This window comes from Amphiura filiformis, chromosome 11 (assembly GCF_039555335.1).
Source record: "Amphiura filiformis chromosome 11, Afil_fr2py, whole genome shotgun sequence".
Classification (NCBI taxonomy): domain Eukaryota; kingdom Metazoa; phylum Echinodermata; class Ophiuroidea; order Amphilepidida; family Amphiuridae; genus Amphiura; species Amphiura filiformis.
The window spans coordinates 30,146,721-30,170,456 of record NC_092638.1 but is presented as its reverse complement, the minus strand read 5'-3'; the positions used below and the strand labels follow the sequence as shown (position 1 = coordinate 30,170,456).

Below are 23,736 nucleotides of genomic sequence, written 5' to 3'. Positions count from 1 at the left end.
ACATCATGAAAAGGCTCAAATCGGAGGATAAGATCGACGAAGGTCAATACAGATTGTTATACCCCACAGCTGAAAACACCCCCCGGCTCTACTGCACCACCAAAATTCATAAAACGGGGAATCCGATCCGCCCCATAGTTGACTATACAGGTTCAATTGGCTATCAAACCTCTAAAGCATTAGCTGAAATTCTCGCTCCATTAGTCGGCACCTCGGAACACCATGTGGTTAATTCGAAGTCCCTAGCGGAGGAGATGATGGGGATATGCATCGACGATGGTGATATTTTTAATTCACATGATGTCGTTTCCCTATTCACCAACACTCCCATAGAAAAATGTCTTGACATCATCAAGGAACGGCTAGAAAATGACAAAACACTCAAAGACAGAACAAAACTAAATACGGAAGACATCATCGAGCTCTTACAATTTATCCTCACAACCACATATTTCAGCTTTCGCGGACAAATCTTTCGCCAGATTTTCGGTGCAGCCATGGGAAGTCCGGTCAGCGCAATCGTGGCTAATCTTTTCATGGAGTGGTTAGAGAAAGAGGCCATAATGACAGCACCACTAGATTGTAAGCCAAAGTACTGGAGGAGATACGTTGACGATGTTTTAGAGATCATTCAGAAAGATACTACACTCAAGCTTACAGAACACCTCAACACCATCGACCCTACGGGCAGCATAAAGTTTACCCACGAGGAAGAAGACCAGGGGAAAATCCCCTTCCTGGATACTCTAATAGTTCGCAGGGAAGACGGTTCGGTAAAAATGCTCGTGTACCGTAAAAAGACCCATACGGATCAGTATCTTAATTTCAAGTCTCAACACCCACTCCACCAGAAACTCGGTGTAATTAGAACGCTCATGGACAGAAAGGATAATATAGTGACGGAAGAAGTAGACAAAAGGGAAGAAGAAAGAAAGATCAAGAACGCTTTAATGGAATGTGGTTACCCCAAGTGGGCGTTTGACAGAGTCAAACACCAGATGGAAGCGAAAACCAAAGAGCCAAAAAAGCCTAAGAAATCCGACGAAACTCCATCAAAAGGTATGGTTGTGATCCCCTATGTCGAAGGTCTTTCGGAACAACTCCAAAGGATTTTTCAAAAACACAAAATTTCAACAGCCATGCGACCTACAAACACACTCAAAAGCATTCTTGTGCATCCCAAAGACAAGAAAGACATCTTAGAAACCAGTGACGCAGTTTACGAAATCCCCTGCAAAGGTTGTGATAAGTCGTATGTGGGAGAAACAGGAAGGCAATTCGGCGTCCGTCTGAAAGAACACCAAAAAGAATCTGAAACGGTCAAAGACACAAAGTTCACCAGAGCAAATAGAAAAGCGTCAACATCGGAACAACATAAGTCAGCGATCACAGATCATGTCGCCCAAGAAAATCATGTTATCAATTGGGAGGGGGCCAGCATACTAGACAAAGACTCAAATGCCGTTTCAAGAAGAATCCGAGAATCAATTCAGATCCGCAAGAAGGGGGCTAATGCAATCAACCGCGATGACGGCTCTTTTTCTCTGAGTCACGTATATGATCCACTGCTAAAACAAACTTTGATCCCGAGGAGTGAGAGTGCATCCAAACACCGCGGAAATGCAGTGGACCAGATCACTTGTGATCAAGCCATCAGCCTGGATGGCGAAAGCTCAAGTCAGTGAGTATATTTTATTGGATTTGTCACACAAAAATCTAAATAATAATAAGATGAAAGAACGTTTCGATGAGAGTGCAACGGATGTTCCTTATCAAGTTGGAGACTCAGTATGGATATATATTCCTGCATTGCAGCAAGGACTTTCACGCAAACTTCAGAAATTCTGGTCGGGTCCTTACCTGCTTGTTGAACAAACAGGTCCAGTCAATTTCCGTGTACGTAATCTAGAAAACAACAAATTGATTACTACACCAATTCACGTCAATCGTATGAAATTTGCATATGATAGGTATGTCCGACCAAGCAATGATACTGAACCAACCGATTTAGAACAAAGAGATCCAATTCCAGGACTTGTTCTAGACGATTGTCCTGAGGACTCTTTTCTTCCTCTTTTGGCCACACAAGAATCTGAGAAAACAAAGGTTCCAATCATTCCAGGTCTGCCACCAGTTCAGGATAAAACTCCTGAATATGCGATTGAGCATATTATCAGAGGACGCTATAGAAATGGGCGTCAAGAATATCTCATAAAGTGGCGAGATTTTCCAAAATCAAGAAACACTTGGGAACCAGAGACAAACTTGAACGCAGCTGCTCTTGAGTCTCTGAAGACCAATCCTGTCAAAATTACTGGTAAACTGTAAAGGCCAGACTATGGAATCAGTATCATTGTTAGATCAGTTGTAAGCAACTCGATCAAAAGGCTGTGTGAAAAAAAATGATGTCTTGACAAATGTGAAATGAGGCATAATAATTATTATGTGATTTGTAATTATCAAAGAATACTTATAAAGATTTTTGTGCATTTACAAATTTATGAATGACTAATATAAAAGTCAAGGACGTCAAAATTAAAACAAAATATATTTGGCATTTGATAAATGTAGAAAGTTATATGTTGAATTAATTTTGAATTGTAATTTGAAAGTTTGTCACAATTGTACTATTTGTAATTGTGTGAAATTGGATTATCACAAAATAATGTATTTTGAATTATAATGACAATGAACCCGAATGTATATTTGGTTGGCGCGTATGTTGTGGATTTGTACATTATTGGAACAAATTGTTTGTAGGTAATTAAGTAATGAAACATTTAAGAAATTAAGAAATGTAGAATTGTAATGTTGATGCCACCATCATTTTATTTTGATTCAATTAAAGTAAGGTATATTAATGTATTTCGCGATATGTACTTCAGCGTGTTACAATGTATTGCGATATTGAAGGAAATCAGTCAGAGAAAATCCTCAAAAGAAACATTCTCATCTCGATGTAATCATTTTGGAACCCCGGAGAAGAGTTTTGCCTAAGTACGTGAAAGGGTATGTAAGGGAATGTTTGTGTAATGTAAATACAATGTAGTCTTGACTTTTTACGTGAAACCGAAATTACCTGAAAATTAGGCCTTTAACATATGTAAATTTTCGGGTCAATTCGGTATCAGGAGTTCCACAGATGCTGATACGACAAGGCATTGATGAATTACATTTCGTAACAAGGAAACAACTTAAGCGAAGAAGAACTTACAATTATGATGAAGAACGATTTTCTACGCTAATTTGATGAACTACGATAACTATTATTATGTTGAACATTTAAACATTATATTTCAAACAGCAAAACTAAGCTGTACGCTGCTTTTTATAAAGAACTTTATATTATCTTCGCATATTGAAATCATCACACAACGAGGATACACTAACGAGGATAAGAGGATTTATATCGCATGGATATACCTTCATAAAATTTTGTTTAATAATCAATGAATTATAAAAATGTCCTGAATTGTATCAGAGACAGTCAATGATTGTATAAACATAAATGAAATTTGCAATTCAATTATGAACTGGAAAGTAGAACAAATTTGGTGTTCAATAAATTTACTTTTGTCAGGCGCCAAAACTTTTAGGGAGGGCGTATGTTGTGGCGATATATTATTTTATATCCCGTGCCTTCTATTTTAATTTATTTATTTATTCAAAATTATGGTGTCATTCACCTCGAGTGAGATCACTCTCTCGTATCATTTCGATTAGACTATCGTTAAACGTCACAATGGTCTTTTGTAAACGAAGGTTTTGTGGACGACGCAAACGGATGTTTAATTGTAGTCTGTGGCATTCACTCAGAGGGTTAACATCTCTCCATAAACTCTCCGTGTGCGTCAAGATTTGAACACAACTTCTTATTTTAGAGCGAGAACAATTCTCGCTAATTATTACTTGATAATGGAGTTTGTTCTACTCCTAGTTCACGTGTTAGTTTTAATATAAAGTTTCGTACCGAATGAAGAAGATGTAGTAAGTAATAAATATAACTTAAATATCCGTAAATTGTGGTTGTGATTGTCTTCATGTTTGTGTGATAATATTCGTGCTTGGCTGATTCTAAAAGCCTAAATAAGTCCCTGGTTGAACCTCTGGTTCTATGAAGAACTTTATTTTAGCGCCCCTACTCAGGCCAAATCTATGATGAAGAGACGATGAACCGAATACCAATGTGAGGGACTAGCCGAGACGAGTGAACTAAGACGCATCTACCAAGCCGTGTGATTATTCCCTGGTACCTACCTCGCCGGTTAAAAGATTTAGCGAGTCCTATTCCCAAAAGTTCTTTATTAGATATTTCACACTCCGCTCTGTTTTTCGCTCTGTTTTTGAAATATAACCACAGATTTCATATACAGAGCGGTAAACATAGAGGATGCTGCCCTCTAACGGTGGAGCTACATATTTCACATTCTGCTCTGTTTTTGAAATATAGCCACATATTTCACATTCTGCAATTCCACTCAGACTTTCGCTCTGTTTTTTTAAATAGAGCGACATATTTGACTTTCTGCTATGTTTTTCGCTCTGTTTTTCAAATACAGAGCGGTAAACAGAGAAGACGCTGCACTCTAACGGTGGGGCTTCATATTTCACATTCTGCTCTGTTTTTCGCTAGCCACATATTTTACATTCTGCAATTCCACTCAGATGTTTGCTCTGTTTTTGAAATAGAGCCACATACTATAATAAGTATTTCACTTTCTGCTCTGATTTTTGCTCTGTTTTTGATATATAGCACCAGATTTCATATTCCACTCTGTTTTTCGCTCTGATTTTGAAAACGTAGCCACAGATTTCATATTTCACATTCCGCTCTGTTTTTCGCTCTGTTTTTGAAATATTATAACCACATATTTCAAATACAGAGCGGTAAACAGAGAGGATGCTGCCCTCTAACGGTGGATCTACATATTTCACATTCTGCTCTGTTTTTCGCTATATTTTTGAAATATATAGCACCAGATTTCATATTCCACTTGCTCTGATTTTGAAATATAGCCACAGATTTCATATTTCACATTCCGCTCTGTAATTTTCGTTCTGTTTTTGAAATATAACCACAGATTTACAGAGCGGTAAACAGAGAGGATGCTGCCCTCTAACGGTGGGGCTACATATTACACATTCTGCTCTATTTTTGAAATATATAGCACCAGATTTCATATTTCACATTCCGCTCTGTTTTTGAAATATAACCACAGATTTCATATACAGAGCGGTAAACAGAGAGGATGCCGTCCTCTAACGGCGGAACTACATATTTCACATTCCGCTCTGTTTTTCGCTCTATTTTGAAACATAGCCACATATATCATATTCTGCAATTCCACTCAGACTTTCGCTCTGTTTTTCACTCTGTTTTTGAAATATAGCAACAGATTTCACATTTTACATTCCGCTCTGTTTTTAGCTCTGTTTTTGAAATATAACCACAGATTTCATATAATTTACAAAGCGGTAAACAGAGAGGATGCTGCCCTCTCACGGCGGAGCTACATATTTCACATTCTGCTCTGTTTTTCACTCTATTTTTGAAATATAGCCCCATATTTCACATTATGCAATTCCACTCAGATTTTCGCTGTTTTTGAAAAAGAGCGACATATTTGACTTTTTGCTCTGTTTTTCGCTCTGTTTTTGAAATATACCACCAGATTTCACATTCCGCTCTGTTTTTGAAATATAACCACATATTTCAAATACAGAGCGGTAAACAGAGAGGATGCTGCCCTCTAACGGTGGGGCTTCATATTTCACATTCTGCTCTGTTGTTCGCTCTGATTTTGAAATATAGCCACAGATTACATTTTTCACATTCCGCTCTGGTTTTCGCTCTTTTTAAAAAAAAAAATATAACCACACGTACACATTTCGTATACAGAGCGGTAAACAGAGAGGATGCTGCCCTCTAACGGTGGGGCTTCATATTTCACATTCTGCTCTGTTTTTCGCTCTGATTTTGAAATATAGCCACATATTACACATTCTGCAATTCCACTCAGATTTTCGCTCTGTTTTTTAAGTATTTCACTTTCTGCTCTGTTTTCGCTTTGTTTTTGAAATATAGCACCAGATTTCATTTGCCGTTCTGATTTTCAAATATAGCCACAGATTTCATATTTCAAATGCCGCTCTGTTTTTGAAATTTAACCACAGATTTCATATTCTGCTCTGTTTTTTCGCTTCGATTTTGAAATATAGCCACAGATTTCATATTTCACATTCCGCTCTGTTTTTGAAATATAGAGCATATTTAACATTCGGCTGTTTTTGAAATATAGCCAAATATTTCACATTCTGCAATTTCGCTCTGTTTACGCTGTTTTTGAAATATAGCCACATGTTTCACATTCTACTCTGTTTTTCGCTCTGTTTTTGAAATATAGCCACAGATTTCATAATCTGCAATGGCGCTCTGTTTTTGCTCTGTTTTTGAAATATAGTCACAGATTTCATATTCTGCTCTGTTTTTCGCTTTGTTTTTGCAATACAGCACCAGATTTAAACATATCACGATGAACATAGCTGCTTTTAGCTGGAAAAAGTACATTAAACTGGACATAACAGTTTGCCACTTGTGATATTAAAAATGGATATACCCAGATTTGGCATAAATATTATTTAAACCCTCGAATATTCTCCTCTCTGCTCTGTTTTTCGCTCTGTTTCAAAATAGAGCAAAAATTTCTAATCCTAAATCGTGCCGTATATCAAGAAATAATGACAACAAATCTGTTCGTTTCAGCTTATTATTAATTTTTATTTACTTTGATCTGACAATTTCGACCATGCGATGACCATCTTCAGAGTGATAATTTTGGATCCAACTTCTGTCTGTACACCAACAGAGGGTGCACCAGCGCCTGGAAGTGGATCGGATACGTAACAAAGAAACTTGGCACTTCATCTTTGTTCAAGATGTTAGGTGCTCTCTTCCTTATCCAGATTGCTTCTCTGATACCATGGATACGGCTTGTTTGCATTCCATCTTACAAGCCAAACAAGAAAAACATCTGCCAGTGAACAATCTAAATCAGCGATTGCGGACCATGCCGTTCAACAAATTCATGTTATCAATTGGAAAGGTGCATAGGTCCTCGAGAAGGAATGTAATTCGGGAGCCTGAGTATCAGAGAAGCAATCTGGATAAGGAAGAGAGCACCGAACATCATGAACAGAGACGAGGCGCCCATCACCTTAGTCATGTATACGATCCACTTTTAGGCGCTGGTGCGTCGTCTTTAGTTGGATCGTAAAACATCACTCTGAAGATGGTGGTCGAAACTGGCAGCTCAGTAAACTATAATTGGTTTTAACAAGATGTAATTTTTCGTATGAGTTTCGACAAACCTAATAAACCTTTTCAAGAAAAATCTATTAATTTCTTTCCTTTCAAAGTAACTTACATATTTGGCTCTCTGTAGTCGTGTTCACACGGTCGGACATAAGCGAGTTATTACCGGTAATAAGCGACTTATAACCGGTAATAGTGAATTATTACCATCCCGACTGAACAAAATGCACTACCACCTTACCGAAGGGTAGGATGGAAGACCGGTGGTAAGGGGGTGGGTAGTTGGAGCCCTCTGATATTTATTTTCCTAGTGATAATGGAGTCCACACCTGATATTTAGATATAATAGCAATTAGCTTGCATATTTTAGCCAAAAAAATTGAGGAAATCCACTGAGATTTATATCCATTGGTACAAAATAGAACAGCGCAGTATACTACTACTAGGATGTTTGCTAAAGATATATAGGGGTGTATGGCTGTACTCCAAGTGTGTAACCAAAATCTGCCTCATGAATTGAATGATTGTAATGACCGATGGTGTACTAAAACGCCTTAGGAAAGACTAAGCTTTAAGTTCTCTGATTACATTGAAATTCAGAGTTTTTATAATAAATCCGGGTATCCCCAGTTTTATTCGCCAATTTACAGTATAAATTCAATTTTCAATACAATAATAAGTAAAAGCTTACAAAAATATATATATAAATCAATATACATGAGTAGAAAAAAAACCTAAAATGATATAACTAACACCTTTCACCTAAAATGATATAACTATTCTATGATTTAAAGTTTAATGAAAAAACTAGCCGGCTTGCTTCAAACCTAAAGCAAACAACAAATTACATCAATTACTCCATTCCAGAAAAATACAGAACTAATTTTTTGGGATTAAAAAAATATTATCCTGTTTTGCCAAATGAAACATAGCTAAATCGTAATCCTTTAGTTAGTCCTAACTGGCAATAAAAGTCAAATTCCAATATTTGGTCAATTTTTGAAATAAGGTTCAAAAACATGCGTTTTTATTGTGTTTTTCGTATGCTGTGACAATCAAGCCCAAAGACTTGTACCAAGACTAATTTCAGTTTATGAAGTCTAATTTTTGGAAAAGACATGTTTCATTCTGATAACCGATAATTTAATTAAAGAAACACAAAAAAGTGAAAATTATAGCAAAATTTCGGCATATACTCAAGATTTTGAATGCTTAGACTTGTTCCAAGTCTTAGATTTTTGTGACTCGATTGTCAGAAAACATGCCGAAAATGCATGTTTTTGGCTCTTTTACAAGAATTAGTAAAATAGTGATTTTGGTTTTTATTGCCAGTTAGGACTAACTAAAGGATTAGGATTGAGCTATGTTTCATTTGGCAGAACTTGATAATAATTTTTTAATCCCGAAAAATTAGTGCTGTATTTTCCTGAAATAGGGAGTAAGTAACAACTAGGGATGTGCAGATTTAGAATCTACCGGAAGTCTTAAAGGCACATTTGAGCAAATTAAGTTATTCAGTTCAAAGGTCACAGAAGCACTGTAGGGGTAAAAAGGTCAATGGTCATATATCTCTAGAATGCCTAATTAGTGAGATATAGGTCAAAATAAGTAAAAACCAAATTGTACATGGGTAAAATTTGCAAAATACTCAATTGCAATGACATTGGTCTCGAATTACCCGCCTTGACAAAAAAAAAAAAGTGTATATGTATGGAGTCTAGATTTCATGTTACGACCTATGTACATCGATACATAATACCCTTTGACCCATTTCTCTTAAAGTAAGCATCATGGAGATACACGACCATCGACTTTTTTATTCCTTAGGACCAGAGGAACAACAACTTGTGTGACCTTTGACCTAAATAACTCAATTTGCTCAAGAGTGCCATCATGGCTCCCGGCGGAATCTAAAAACTACATTACCCTCCTCTATTCATTGAAGCAAAAACATTGCATTAGTACGCAAACATCACGGTCATGCTGGGGCGTCAATGATTTCTATCCTCGCCTGACAAAAAAGGTGACTAGTCTTCACACATAGACCATGAAAAAAACGTCTATGATCTCATCCAGTCAATTTCACTTGAAAACAGGAATTCAATAGAATTCAATGCTTGAAAGTGTCCCTGCAAGCAGAGCAGATTAAGACCAGAGTTTAGAAAACGCCGAATTATACTTATTAAATGTTAGTGTTAAAAAAATATTGATAGACAAAATGCAACCGTACGGGGCGTTTTTGTATTTAATTTAATAACTTTAATACTATAATTATGCGCCTTTTCACCATTGCATTTCTTGGAACACCCAGCAAACACAAAACATTTTCGACACTGTTCGCAAAAGGTTAGAGAAGGTTGCATAATATTTGGGAAGCAATTAAGTTTAAGCAGCATGTTAACCTTAGTTTTTAGTCAAAGGTAAAAGACATAAGACCCAGAGACCACTCAATCATTTCAAGTGTTTCGCCCGCTTGTGACTAAATCAAATGCTGGTCTTTGCTCCAACCGCCTTGTGCTCCTTCCACTTTGCAATCCAGCTTGGAACCGAGACTAGTAATATGTATGCACGTTTTGCGCCATATAAACGCACGGTCCACGTAACACGTATGAATTCGTTCTTGGATTATAGTGCCACCAAATGACTAACGGTAATCTTAGGACCATCCCGACTGAACAAAATGTACTACCACCTTACCGGAGGTATGGACTACCAATGGTAAGGGGTAGGTGGTTGGAGCCCTCTGATATTTGTTTTTCCAAGTGATAATTTTTCCTAGTGTATGTGGGACAAAAAATTGGTTTTGGATAAATCTTGGAGTGTGCAAAGGGGTGCTGACTATATTTACACACCGTGGCTACCTATGGCATCCATCGCTTTGTAACATATGCCACTGCAGCCGCGACAGCAGCAGCGGGTAACGTGACTACGCCTAATTCAACCGGTGCACCCGCGATTAGTTCAACTGCAGCATTTGGATTGCGTCCAACCAGATATCGACCAGTTAGCGCATAACCTGTACCATACCATTGAATTTGCCTGACCAGATCTTCGTAGTCCTTGTTGGTAAAGCGCTTGTGTCCAATTTCAGCAAGCATGGTCTCTACTTCTTCTAACAATTTCACGGCTTCATTGCCAGTACGACCTTCAGGACGGTTGTCGAATGTAACGTGCGCTGCACTCGCTGTTACAAACTCTTTGCCAATATCGTTTCTTTCTTTGATTTCTGTGATGATGTCTTCAATACATTTGTCTTCTTTTAGAACTTCATCTAAATGCGTGAAAATTATGATAGTGTGTCTGCAATGTAAAAATAACCCCACCGCAATATTAGAAATCTTTTACATACTTGATGTATGTCCAATTGCTTAAAGTCAATGATGTAGTGGGTAAAGATCAATAGTTAAAATTGCTTCATATATCGTTGCATATGCATGCCTGTTTGTTCTTGTTTTGATTATATTTTCAGCTTTTTTAGGAAAGTACAATCTCATGCCGGTGTTTAAAAAGAAGATGCACAGGGCAATTATTGCTTTATTTTTTCTTCTATTGTGAATTTTAGGCGGGGAGGACATATCCCTCCCGCTTCCACCACCTATGTTTAATCATGAACTGAAATTGGAAGCTCACATCTGAACATGATCTCTTATGATTCATTAATAACTCCATTATTGTAAAGTCCTTGAATAGTCTCATCATACATGCCATTATCATAATTAATAAATGATTACTGCATCTGTATTCTTAACAATTGCCAACATAATTATTTCATTTATTTCCAACATACATTGAAATGTAGGGTAAGAAATAAGTAACGAACAACAAGAAAATCACATTTTTTCTTCAGGTCTCGACAGGTCTCGAACTTAAAAAAGTTCGAGACCGAGACTTTAGAGGTCCGAGACCGAGACCTTGATATCCGAGACCGAGATCGAGACCTGCAACACCAGGTCTCGAGATGGTCTCGAGACCGAGACCTACAAAACTGTATAACATACGTAGAATTGACATTAAAGCCATATTGTAACATTTACTTTCTGAGGAGGACACCATCAATATACATTGATTGCAATGTATAGATGAGGTGACATGTGTTTACATTTGATACGCCCTCTGTTGGTCTGTGATCAAAACTGTCAGGCAAAAAACACTATAGTTTACATGGAAGAAGTTGATTTTTATTCATTATTCATTAACTTTGGTTTCAAAGCAAATAATACTAAAAATGTTATCAATCTTGTTTATAAATGCATCAAGCTATATACATAATATCACACAAAACTTCAAAGGTTTTTAAAAGTTGAGTTTTAAAGAAATTTATGTGGTCTGTCATAGACACTCCTATGTTATTTTACCTGGCTTGAAACAATAGAGGGCGGTCTGAATGTAAACATGTGACATCATAGGTCAACTCATCTAACTCATCAGTCGAACGCATACGCGATGTTGATAACGACATGGCTTAAGTACCAACAGGACCGACTTCGGTCACGATCGATGGAGTGACACGCATTGGTGGTATCGGCGGTGGAATTAAATTGCGATTTTATTCAACTTGCTTTACTTCAGTTGTTCGGCTCAAAATTAAAAGGGACATATATGACAGTAAAAACTAACATTTTGTGGAAAAGAGATACAAATCTATTTCTATGGAAATGTTACATTTTCTTTCTTGGTTGTTTGAAGGGAGCGAGATTTTCATACAAGCAGTGGGCTATGTTGAAAAATGTTGGGGTGAGAGTTTTTCAAGTGCTCAGAAAGCTTGGGAATTAGAACATGAAGTGCAAGCCCTCCCGGCATGTTGCATCCATGGTCATTTATGGGGATTGGGCCATCTTGACGGTGAACGAAACCATCGCAAGGTCTCGGTAATAAAAGATTTGGAGGTAAAACAGTGATGCCAAAACTCACCCAATACGGTGATAGAAGTTGCATCAAACACAATATAAAAATGGGGGTCTAAAACACATGAAAGTTCTCAGCATTAGAATTAGATATAATAAAATCATTCAATTATTTTAAATAGTGCAAAAATTCGACACCTCTAATGTAAAATTGGGGATCCGGGGAAACAAAAATGAATATTACACAGTACGATGAAATAATGACAACATTTACAGCATGGGTGGGTGGACTTACCTAAGCATTTCATCGCCAAATGCATGTTTCAATATCTCCAGTGATTTTCGAACTTCGGGTGTTTGTCTCATGGCACTATTGATAACAACAAGGAAAGCATGGGGTCCCGGTAGCGTGTACAGCAGACACTTACAAAGTTCCTCCATGGTCATTTGGTTAGTATATTGTGGACGAGTATCAAATAGGCCGGGTGTGTCAACCAGTCGTACTTTCCTCCCTGATATGGCAAACTCTTCAACCTGACATTCCTCTGTATTCGATGTTTGCCCCACTGTTGCATTGAATCGTTCTCCGTTGCGTCCTATCGCTGTTGAAATAATGGTGTTTCCGCTGGCACTTTTCCCTGATCCCGTATGGCCAAAAAGAATCAGGTTGAGAACTAGCAAGGGAAAAGATGAAATCAAGATCAATCTTAAACATTAAGCAGTTACCATAGGGTATTAAATAAAAGGCACTAAATTTAATGCCCACGTGACCCATGGGCGCCGCCATACCAAGACCACCAAGTGATCAGTAGATGTGCTACAATGCTATAGTTAGGGGAAAAAGTTCACTTTGGTGACCACTCTCTGGCTAGTAAGGTTTGACAATTGATTCGACTTCTATGGACCATTTAGAAAAAAAATAGCCACCCTTATCTGGGGTTACGGCGCATTATCTGGGGTTTATATGCCTTATCTGGGTTTAGACTGCGATATGTTAAGGTTAAGGCATCTTAGCCACAGGTAAGGAACGTAAACCCAGGATAAGGCCGTCTAAACCACAGGTAAGGTGCCTTATCCCTAGATAAGGGATGTAAACACAAGATAAGGCAGTTTAAACCCCATATAAGGGACATGAACCCCAGATAAGGCGGAAATGACACACTTATGCTTCTGCTCTCATTCAAAAATCACATTTACGCTCTACCAAATGGGGCCATCTTGGATTTCTGGGCAAAAATTATTTTGTAACGTCATTTTAATGTCATATTCGGATTTCTTGGGGTCGACTTACCGGAAAAAGTGTCTTTGTACACGATTTTAGATAATTTGGTTCAAAACTTATTTTTTTCAAGATGGCGTCGGCGGCCACCATCTTAGATTTCTGGGTAAATATGAGTTCGTAATGTCAAAGTAATGTCAAATTTGAAATCCTTGTGGTCGACTTATCCAAAAAAGTGTCTTTGTATACGATTTAAGGTCCTCTTGTTCAAAACTAAATTTTTCATGATGGTGCCGGCCACCATCTTGGATTTCTGGGTGAAAATGATGCCGTAATGTCAAACTAATGTCAGAATCGGAATCCTTGTACTCGACATACCCGAAAAAGTGTCTTTGTGCATGATTATAGGTGCTCTGGTTCAAAACTTAAATTTTCAAAATGGTGGTGGCGGCCATTTTGGATTTTGGCCTCTAGCGAAAAATGCCGGGATTTTCGCGAGGGACATGGTGGCTATTTTTTTTTCTAAATGGTCCATAGAAGTCGAATCAATCGTCAAACCTTACTAGCCAGAGAGTGGTCACCAAAGTGAACTTTTTCCCCTAACTACTAAGAGATAGGAATTTTTCAGACAAATATCATCAAATTTGCTGAAAATTGAATGTGCAACTTAATTAAAAATTGGGAGATTCTGTTTTTTTAGTATGTTTTCAAGAACTAAATTTTGAAAGTTTTGGTCGACGGAAAAAAAGTTATCGACGGAAACTCTTACAATAATACTACAAAGTTGCAAAAAATGACAAATTTGCTAGAAAATTTGGACATGCATCCCGCGTTTCCAATTGAAATACACAGGAAGACCCCCGCTGTGCCAAAGGTCATTTTTCCAGACATCCTGTCTAGACGCTGTAATGTCTGCGCCCATGTGGTCACGTGGGCAATCAAGTATTAAAGTGCCTTTATTTAAATGTTAAGAAAGAAAGTTCAAGCTGAATCGATGATCGGCAGCTAAATGTGTTATATTTAATAAAATTAATAACGATTATCCTTTTCCGCTGAAGTGCGATGGCCCCATAGATATGCCAGACGTATCACATATTTGCCTAAATAAAAGACTGGCACCTCTACGTTACTAATATGCTTTTAACGTCAGAAAGAACCCACTTTGCCAATCGATTTATTGGGTACAAAGACTCTATACTATCATGTACTTGGGTAGTAACCCATCCGATCAGCTATCTACAATCAAGTGCAAATCTGCTGGGACACTTCCATAGTTCAATGACCCTCCCCGCACCCCTTATTCAATGTTGTATACCAAACGCCTGATTTTTTAAATGGGCTATATTTTTGCTCCAACATTGGTTGGTGGGGGAGGGAGGGGATTCGAAATAGGTTGGAAACTATACAAATAAAATATCACATGGTGAACTTCATATGACCGGTTTTATTGAACAGAGGGCATGAAATATGAACAAGTGTCCCAGGGAAATTTGCACTTGATTGTAGACTCCAACAATGCACTTGGCAGTACCACCGGGGGGGGCACTTAATACAAAATACTGGAAATGGTCCCCCCGGAAGGCCCCTGTTTTGGACCGCGAATCTCCGACAGACACATGAATTTTACCAAATCAGTGCACAGAAAGATAACTTGATTTTGATAACTTCAGTTCAAAAAGACTCCAAGCTTGCTCATTCTATACATTCTTGGTTTTTCCAAGCGATTTTCAACAGAGCAAAGGCAAAGTTCGCAGCTCAGATAGACATCCTTTTACCAGTACATTGCAGAATTGCAGGAGAGCTTAAGTGTGTGGGGGTGTGTGTAGGGGGGGGGGCTGGGCAAAGCCACATTTTTGTCCACATTCCTCAATTTTTTTGTCCCCTTTTGTAGGGGGGGGGCAAAGCCAAATTTCGTCCCCATTTGTCAATTTTTTGTCCCATTATCAGTCATTTTAATGACACTTTACTCTTTGCTTTCCCCGTTTTATCCATGAAAAACTTATGTGGAAGGAAATTAGCCCCCCCCCACCCACCTCTCTCGATCCAGTCTCCCCCTGGTTACGCCACTGCCCACCAAAATATTGATGATGTGCAGTGCCCCTTTCCGAGCGGCACCTATACTATATTAATAACTACCGTTAAGCGATCATTAAACATGCAATATCTAGAAACCATTGGGGCTACTATAATTAGACAGTAATGTTAATGATACTAACGAGGATTATTCATCACTTGTTTCAACAGCTTCATCAGAACTTCATTCTGATTCGATCTTGATGCATTATCTAACGGGAGATCCACGTTCTTGTTCTTAAAGGCGACGCATCTCCAGTGACACGCTGAAAGTATATCCCTTAACGGACCTCCACGCATGCGTTGGAGAAATGTTTTGAAGTCCAGCCTTCCGCAATCCAAAAAGTCTTTTCTAGTAAATAGAAAAATGAGCTTTCTGAAAAGATCAACATAATGAACAAATTATGTAAAAGATTATAATTTCAACCGCTAGGCATTTGCCTCACGTTTGAAACATTTTGAAACATTACAGTGATAATCTACGCGTCACATCAAGGCATATTATGTTTATTACATTATTTGTTCTCACTATTAACAGGGTTCAGTGAATATTTACATTTTTGTTTTGTTAAACCGACTAATTAAACATCCTTAAGGGGTGAAATCAAAACTCAACCGGCGGTCGACCGCCGGTTCCGGTAGGTTCCGTCCGGTTGGAGCCGATTTCTATTGTCCCAAACAATGGAACGTGGTTCAACACCCAGTCAACCGGCGATCGAGGTTTGATTTCATCCCTAATAAGTATGATCAATGCCAGGAATAAGTATGATCAATGCCGGGAATGAAATCAATATTAAAACATACCCTGTATGACCTTCTGGCAGCTTGTTTCTAATGTACTCTATGAAGCGTAGCTCGTTGACGCCAGGGTCACGATCACATTGTAAAACTATCGCGATTGGTCGTACGGTTTTGTCAGGAAGAAAGATACACTTCTCAATTTCTCTAAATACATCTTCATTGAGTGGTTTTAAACTCGGTGTATCCGCAATGAGTACTTCATTCTCACCGATAGTACGCATAGCCACTGAAACGCGACTAATGATGTCAGCCCCTTGTCGTCTTTCTGTGTCAAATACATGATCCCCGTCTGGGATGTTGAGAATGTTATTTGCGGCATGACTTTTGCCTTTCCTGCTGGGGCCAATAAGCACAAGAGAAATTTCCTTTTCTGCAACAAAAATGGAATAATAACTTGTTGGAATAATAGCCCAACATGATTGACATCTCACTTGCCTGAAATGATTAGCAATAGTTTTTTGTTTTGCTTCGTCATCAAATTTTGCTTGCCGTTTCTGCTCTCATGACATATTAATTATGCAAATAATGTTACTCTTCATGGTTATGGAACTATATGCAGTTGATAAGGTGATATCTTCCGAGTTTTACGTGGAAGTGGTCACACTTTACATATAGTAGACAAGCCACATCTGTCTATATCTGCTTTAGTTAAGATTTTAGTGCCACATTTATAGTCAACAGCCATGTTAAAATGTATCTACTCACTCTTATCTTTTTATTTTATCTGGCTGTAATTTCTGAAAAGTGACGTGAGCTGAGATATTTGGGTAGAAAATGCAATTTTAGGACCTTTTTTACCTTTTTATTAAAAAAATATCAATATCAAAATATCTATAGCTTTGTGTTCTGTGAAAAAAACCCAGATATACTCTATCAGTCCAGAAAACAACAACATGCTGAAAAAAAAAACACAGACAAATATTCTGTAAAAGGCAAAAAAAAAATATTCTGTAAAAACGGACAATTCTGTAAAAAAGAATAATATTGCCCTTTTTACAGAACTATTTTTAACAGTGTTTTTTTTAGAGTGATAGGTTTTGTATACTTACTTGTCGTTACAACATTTTTTGCAAGAGACATGATCTTGTTCTGAAGATTATCAGTACCGATAATGAATCTTTCACCCAACTCCTCCTTTATCTTGCTTAAGACACCTGGAATGTCCTTAATGTTTCTTTGACGTACCCCATCTCTCGGTTTGAAAACCACTATCATATGCCTGTCGTACAAGACGAATGTAAACAGCAAACGAACAAGTTTAAATTTATTGTGAAATGAATTGGGACCAACAAACATGTCACGCAGTGATATTGAGTACTGTTTCGAATCATATTATGATTTGTATACTTGTATGGACAAAGCCTAGTTGACCGACGCAAAAAAAGTTCATGAATTATCGCAAAAGCTTAATAATTGCAAAAGCAAGCCGTAGTCCAATGCACTACTAGACTAGTCCGCCAAGTATAATTATCGCACAAGCATAACAATAAGGTCTCTACATGGGCCACCAAATAAATTTACCTGTAAGCAGCCTTCCCAAAGCGTTTCTCGAAGACTTCCAAACAAGCTGACATATCGTCCGCACTTTCTTCGTTTTCATCAATCACCATAACATACACTCGCGGGCCAGGCGACGTGAGCAGTAAGCTTTCACCAATTTTCATCTGCATGTCACTGAAAGGTGAAGCGGCTGTCTCCAATTGTACAGCGGGCGTATTCACAACCAGTATCCTCTTTCCAGCTACAACTCTTTCCTTGACGATACATTCAGGTGGTTCAGATTCACCAAACACATTGTTGTTGAGAAGTAAATTCCCAATACTATATTTCTTACTATCTCTACCTCCGAGGAGAATGAACCGGTGCTTGAAAGGTCCTGATAAGATGTAAAACCAAAATAAGACTTGTTAAACAAAAATCTACACACATACTTCTCGGTTTGAGAAATTCTGGTTACATGGACAAAGAGAGTATATAGTACGTACTCATCATAGCCCTGGCCTAGTGTAGCACTATGGGAAACACACCATGTTGGATTATTATGCATGGGGACTAAAGTTAAGTACCTTCTGAATTTCGACAAGGCCCGAAGGAATGAGACTTAGCGTCCTAACACTACATATATGAACCGCCATATTGGTTTGTCACATATGGAGATCAAAAAAGTGTACTGGTCAACAAAAGCCCAACATGGAACGAACGTTTTGCGTCTTAATATGCTTGAGCTTTACAGGGTTTGCGCACAGGGGCTATTTTAACGTGTCTCCTGGCAGTGAGATTAAAAAGCCGCGCAGTGACAATTAGAAATCCGTGCTTAAAATATTCATATGACATTCGAAAAACTCAATTTTTTTGCTATAGCCCCTATCATATGTGAGTGGACACTACGAATGAGCCGTAAACTCGGCAAATTGTATTCTGAGATACAGTGCAAAATGTGAGTGAAAGTCGTATTCATAGGTGTCTCAATTAGGCGCGACATGTTTCTCATTTGATAGCGCTTAAACCAACCAATAATCCTATTGCTGAAGAGGATAATAATCTTCTACATATAGAATCATTAAATAGCTTATAGTCTTTGTTTGCTTTGGCTAAATCCTGTTGAAGTGGTGGGTTACAAATGCATTGTATTTTGTCTAGGTATGTTTAATCAACAATAACAATGAGAGGACATTCCTGAACCTCGTTGACTTGGGGATGATTTGAAATGACCGCCAATTATGACTTTATTACCAGCAATGTGGAAAAAGAGACACTTGTAGAACCGAAAAAATATACCATTTTGTTCAACAAACCATAACCCCGCTTCTGGATATCGTTTGAAGTCAAATGATATACTATTTTAAAGCTTATGATATATATTTTCTAAATACGAAATAAAACAAAATTGACCGGGGGCCGACTTTACGGCTGATTCGTAGTGTCCAGTCACATATGATCACTTTCAGGTAAAAAATTCGCGCTGTGCGCACTTAACACTTCATCACCCCTTTTCTCGGAAATCGTCCAATTTGTAACATGTACACGGAATTTAAATTTTGCAACACGGAAAAATCGTGCCTTTAGAGTAGTCTGTATCTGATATGGACCCGGACTCCGAAACTAGGTGTAATCCATATCACCCGAAACCGAACCTAATAACAGCTTTATCATACCGTTCAAATAATCGCACACAACGAGGAAATCTATTCACGGATGTATTTCTTGGCTGGAACACTTGAACCCATGCCCCTCTCTATTAGACTTGCTAATGTCATTTTGGACCTGATGTTTGTGATATCTTTTCATATACTGGGAGGTAATCCAGATCAGAAAGAAGGGCAAGAAAGGGGGTGCTCAGTACAAATGACTTTTTCGGCCTTTTCGTATATTAATGATCCCTTTTTCGATACGGTCTTTTTTTTAATTTTCTTAATATTTTCGTAAAATATCCCAAGTTTGAATTTTCGCATATCGATGGTTGAAAATTGGTTTATTGATGCGTCCACTTTCAAATTCTCAGCGGCATATCCCTAACCAAACCGTGTTTCAGTCCCCCGGGCTTTGGGGACCGATTTAGGCCAATATAATTGTATTTGTTCCGTTAAAGTATAATTTTAGGAGCGGTTTATCGGGACTATTTGAAATTTGGTCCACCTATGCCTCCAATGATTAAAATAAGTCTACACGAGGTCACAAATGTGGCACCAAAATGATTTGAATGTGTGGTAAAATCTCAGAAACTTAAGGGGCCAATTGATAACCACCCCACCCATCCACCTAATTCGATGCCCACTGCGACAAAAGTAAACGCGCAGTGACTTTTTTCTCACGTATCCAGATGTACACTACAGTTTGTCCACTTTGAAGTACGAAGTAAAGTACGCAGTAAATAATTACGCAGTTTCTGTGCGCCGTAATGTCAAAAGGAATTAACATACTGCTAGGCGCACACAATTGCATGAGCGTCTTAATACGTGACGCACGATACGCTTTCTCAAAATGTGCGTACCTTACATCGTACTTTAAATTGGACAAACTGTTTGTAGTTTCCCCTTCATGAGGGGCAGGCATTCATGGAGTAATTGAGTTGGGAATCTTTGGTTCTAATCCTTTACATCATCTAATCCTTTGGGTCTAAGCCCACAAAATCGCCCATATGCTTTTAATATCACCCTTGCTTACCACAATTTTCAGCTGTGACGTCATCTATGCGCTTTTTCAGACAATTAATTTCATCCTCACTGACAGTGTCTTTATCAACATGCAGAAGTACCAATCGATGTTCGCATTTCTTCAATAACTCCTTGAATTCCTCTGAGCCATACTTGTCAATGTAGTCAACTGCATTGTCAGACCCCGTCTCCTCACATAAAAGTACCACAATTATGTGCCTGAAATAGCAAACTTGCCACTATTAGAAATATCACTGATGGTGTAGCATTGCCTGAATTTTGCTTAGGAGGCCAATATGTGCCATTTTGCACCAAGTTCTAGTCAAATCGGAGCAAATTACAATTTGACCTCTAGATGACCTTTGACATTGGAAGATCTCCCAAATGTTATAAAAAATCGTTTATGTTTCCCGGGCGACCTTTGACATTAGTATCCTTGACTCCCCACTTAACCTTTCCCATAAGAAGTATTTTGACCAACTTTGATAATGATCTATCGCTTCAGGCGAGAATTAATTATACACAGTATACACAGTGTTTTTCAGGCGAGAAACTAAGATTTTCATTATTTTGGCATATTGACCTCATTAGACCACACCCTTGATCTGAAAAGCCTTCAGCTCACCTTAGGTCCCCAATCCAATGATCATTGCCACCAAGTTTGAGTAATTGAGTTCACTAGTAGTAGTAGTGAAGTTGGAATGGCATATATTTCATGAAATTTATTATAGCACGCACATACACACCCCTGCACATCCCACACAAAAAATAGTGTTTAATATACCTATAAATACTCTCGCCATAGCGATTGACCAGTCTTTCTTTTCCTGTTAGGTCTAATGTTCCATCTCTCAGAGATTTGAGATCAAAAGCAAGTATAACTGTGTCGCATGGCTCGTCTGTGGATTCCCTTGAAACAACTACCCGGTGACATGCAAACAGTTTATCCAGTCCTGGTTTGGCAATAACTGTGAAACGCTCACTTGGCGCTTTGTCACCCAAGACAAGAATGATCCATGCTGTTAGGATACACAGAATCAGGCTTATATTAGATCAAAATAGAAGAAGAAGAAGAAGAAGAATCCTGCACATTATGATACCCAATTGAATCCAATGTGACCTCAAGTAGTAAGTTACATGCATTTGATTATACGAGGGTCCAGTTTTAAAAGTGACAAACTGGCCTATTCAAAAATCCACTGACTAGACTTCTGGTTTGACATTGGTGGGTGGCTCATTTATGCGCGCCTTCTTTAATTTAAATTTAAAACAAAGCAAAACTGAAACTTAAAAACTGAAAAATGAAATAAAAGTTGTGAAAAGTACACAGAAGAAAAAACTGGATTAAAAACTTACTGCTTTGAATACAGCTTGACTGAAGAAACTGTGCTGTCTCTTTGTTGCGCTTGTTGGAATTTTGTCGCCTTGTATAGGCCAGTTTGACACTTTCAAAACTGGACCTTCGTCTTATCAAATGCTTGTAACTTTACTTCTTGAGGTCACCTTGGATTTAATGGAGTGTCATAATGTGCGGGATTGTATAACGCGTCTAATAAAAAATAATTCACCCAAATATGGTTTAGTTTTAAATTTAGGATTTTTTTCCAAGTGTAAGGATACTTTTTGGCGCAATATATATTTATGAAATCATCAATAGTACCCTACACTCTAAATTTCAAGGATTTATAATAAATTCCAAGGACTGTGATTAGGGACCAATCAAGTGATAGATTTAAAATTAAATCTTTAAGATTTAAAATTAAATCTTTTAGATTTAAAATTCAAATCTATAAGATTTATTTAAAATCTAAAATTGATTGGTCCCTAACTACAGTCTTAAGGATTTATTTTTAAATCCTTGTAATTTAGAGTGTACATTTTCACAAAATATAAAGATAATATATAATATGCTTGCCTTAGTAAGGGGGCTACAAACATATTTTCGCGGTTATAAAAATTATAAAATCATATACAAAATATGAAAATATACATGCCTTAGTAAGAGGGGGGGTTGGACTAACAGAATAGTGACATCATGTGGCAACTTGTTGGTACTTATTTTGATATTGCTGAATAGAAAAGACTCTTAGCTATCCTTTGGTACCAAACAGAACAGTATATGAAGTTAAGTATCCATATGAGGTTGGTATATTTTTAAAGCGGTAACCCAAAAATACATGATAAGGGTCAAGTGGCATTTGTTTAAATAATCAATGCTGCACCTCAACAGCCGTGATTACGCTTATTTAAACTAAACAAAAAGACCTAGCTATAGCACTAATAACGATTTAACTGACCATCAACCTACTCTCTTAAATTTTCCGATTGAATTATTCAATCATAAAATAGATTTTTCTATCTTTTGCTGATTGTACATTAGCAGAGGCGCCCTATTTAATATTTAATTATTTTCTTTATTTTTCACCCGGGTAAGTCAGGTGGAAATTAAAGAAAAATAAATAAATGTCCAAAGCTAACATTAAATAGGGCGCCTCCGCCTAATGACTTAAAGAAAATCGTTTTCGACTGAATATTCAGCCTAATATTTTGACATTTCAATCTTTTTAAGGGCTGGGGTATGAACGTTTGGACAGTATTTATTTTGGGACATTAGAGCACATCAGGCATATCGAATTGCATTCTGAATACGAAGAATGTCATTCTGATATCAAATAATTTTGATTTTTGAAATTCGCAATTTAATACACATTTTATGGCAAATCATTAAAAATTGATATTTTTGATATTTAACAGTACTTGAAGTAAACTTTATAAATCTGATGATTTATACTTAAAGTGTATGTAGGTGGGATGAAAAGCCGACAATCAATTGAAAATTTTGACCTTTCGTATTGAAGATATGGATTTTTTTCCCAAAACACCAAAAAAAATTAGGTCTTTTGGGAAAAAATCCATATCTTCAATATGAAAGGTCAAAATTTTCAATTGACTGTCGGCTTTTTCCTCCTGCTACATATACTTTAAGAATATATCATTAGATTTATATAATTTACTTCGAGGACTGTTATATATCAAAATTTGAAAAATATCAAATTTTTATAATTTGTCATAAAATTTGTATTATATTGTGATTTTCAAAAATGTAAATTATTTGATATCAGAAAGGCATGCTTCGTATTCAGAATGCAATTCGATAGGTCTGAGGTGCTCTCATGTCCCACAAAAAATACTGTCGAAACGCAATAAACGCTCATTTTAGATCCCTTAATCAATTGAAAGGAGCGATTCGAATATATGAATTGATATAGACATCTAATCTTGTGTTAAGCGAATAAATAACTGGTTGTATCTATCAAACAATAACTTACAAAA

The 23,736-nt window shown here is 37.4% G+C and overlaps 1 protein-coding gene across 1 annotated transcript in view; it reads right to left on the bottom strand.

Moving 5' to 3' along the window:
• Window positions 1–10,040: 10,040 nt before the first annotated feature.
• LOC140163622 (uncharacterized) overlaps window positions 10,041–23,736 on the bottom strand; it is a 59,479-nt gene continuing 45,783 nt past the window's right edge. The window contains exons 15-22 of the mRNA XM_072186937.1: window positions 21,188–21,422; window positions 20,414–20,622; window positions 17,771–18,125; window positions 17,299–17,468; window positions 16,253–16,619; window positions 15,592–15,824; window positions 12,452–12,830; window positions 10,041–10,612 (exon numbers count right to left, since the gene is read on the bottom strand). Coding sequence (XP_072043038.1) covers window positions 10,174–10,612; window positions 12,452–12,830; window positions 15,592–15,824; window positions 16,253–16,619; window positions 17,299–17,468; window positions 17,771–18,125; window positions 20,414–20,622; window positions 21,188–21,422 — 2,387 coding nt within the window. The 3' untranslated portion in view covers window positions 10,041–10,173. The remainder of the gene's footprint in view (window positions 10,613–12,451; window positions 12,831–15,591; window positions 15,825–16,252; window positions 16,620–17,298; window positions 17,469–17,770; window positions 18,126–20,413; window positions 20,623–21,187; window positions 21,423–23,736) is intronic.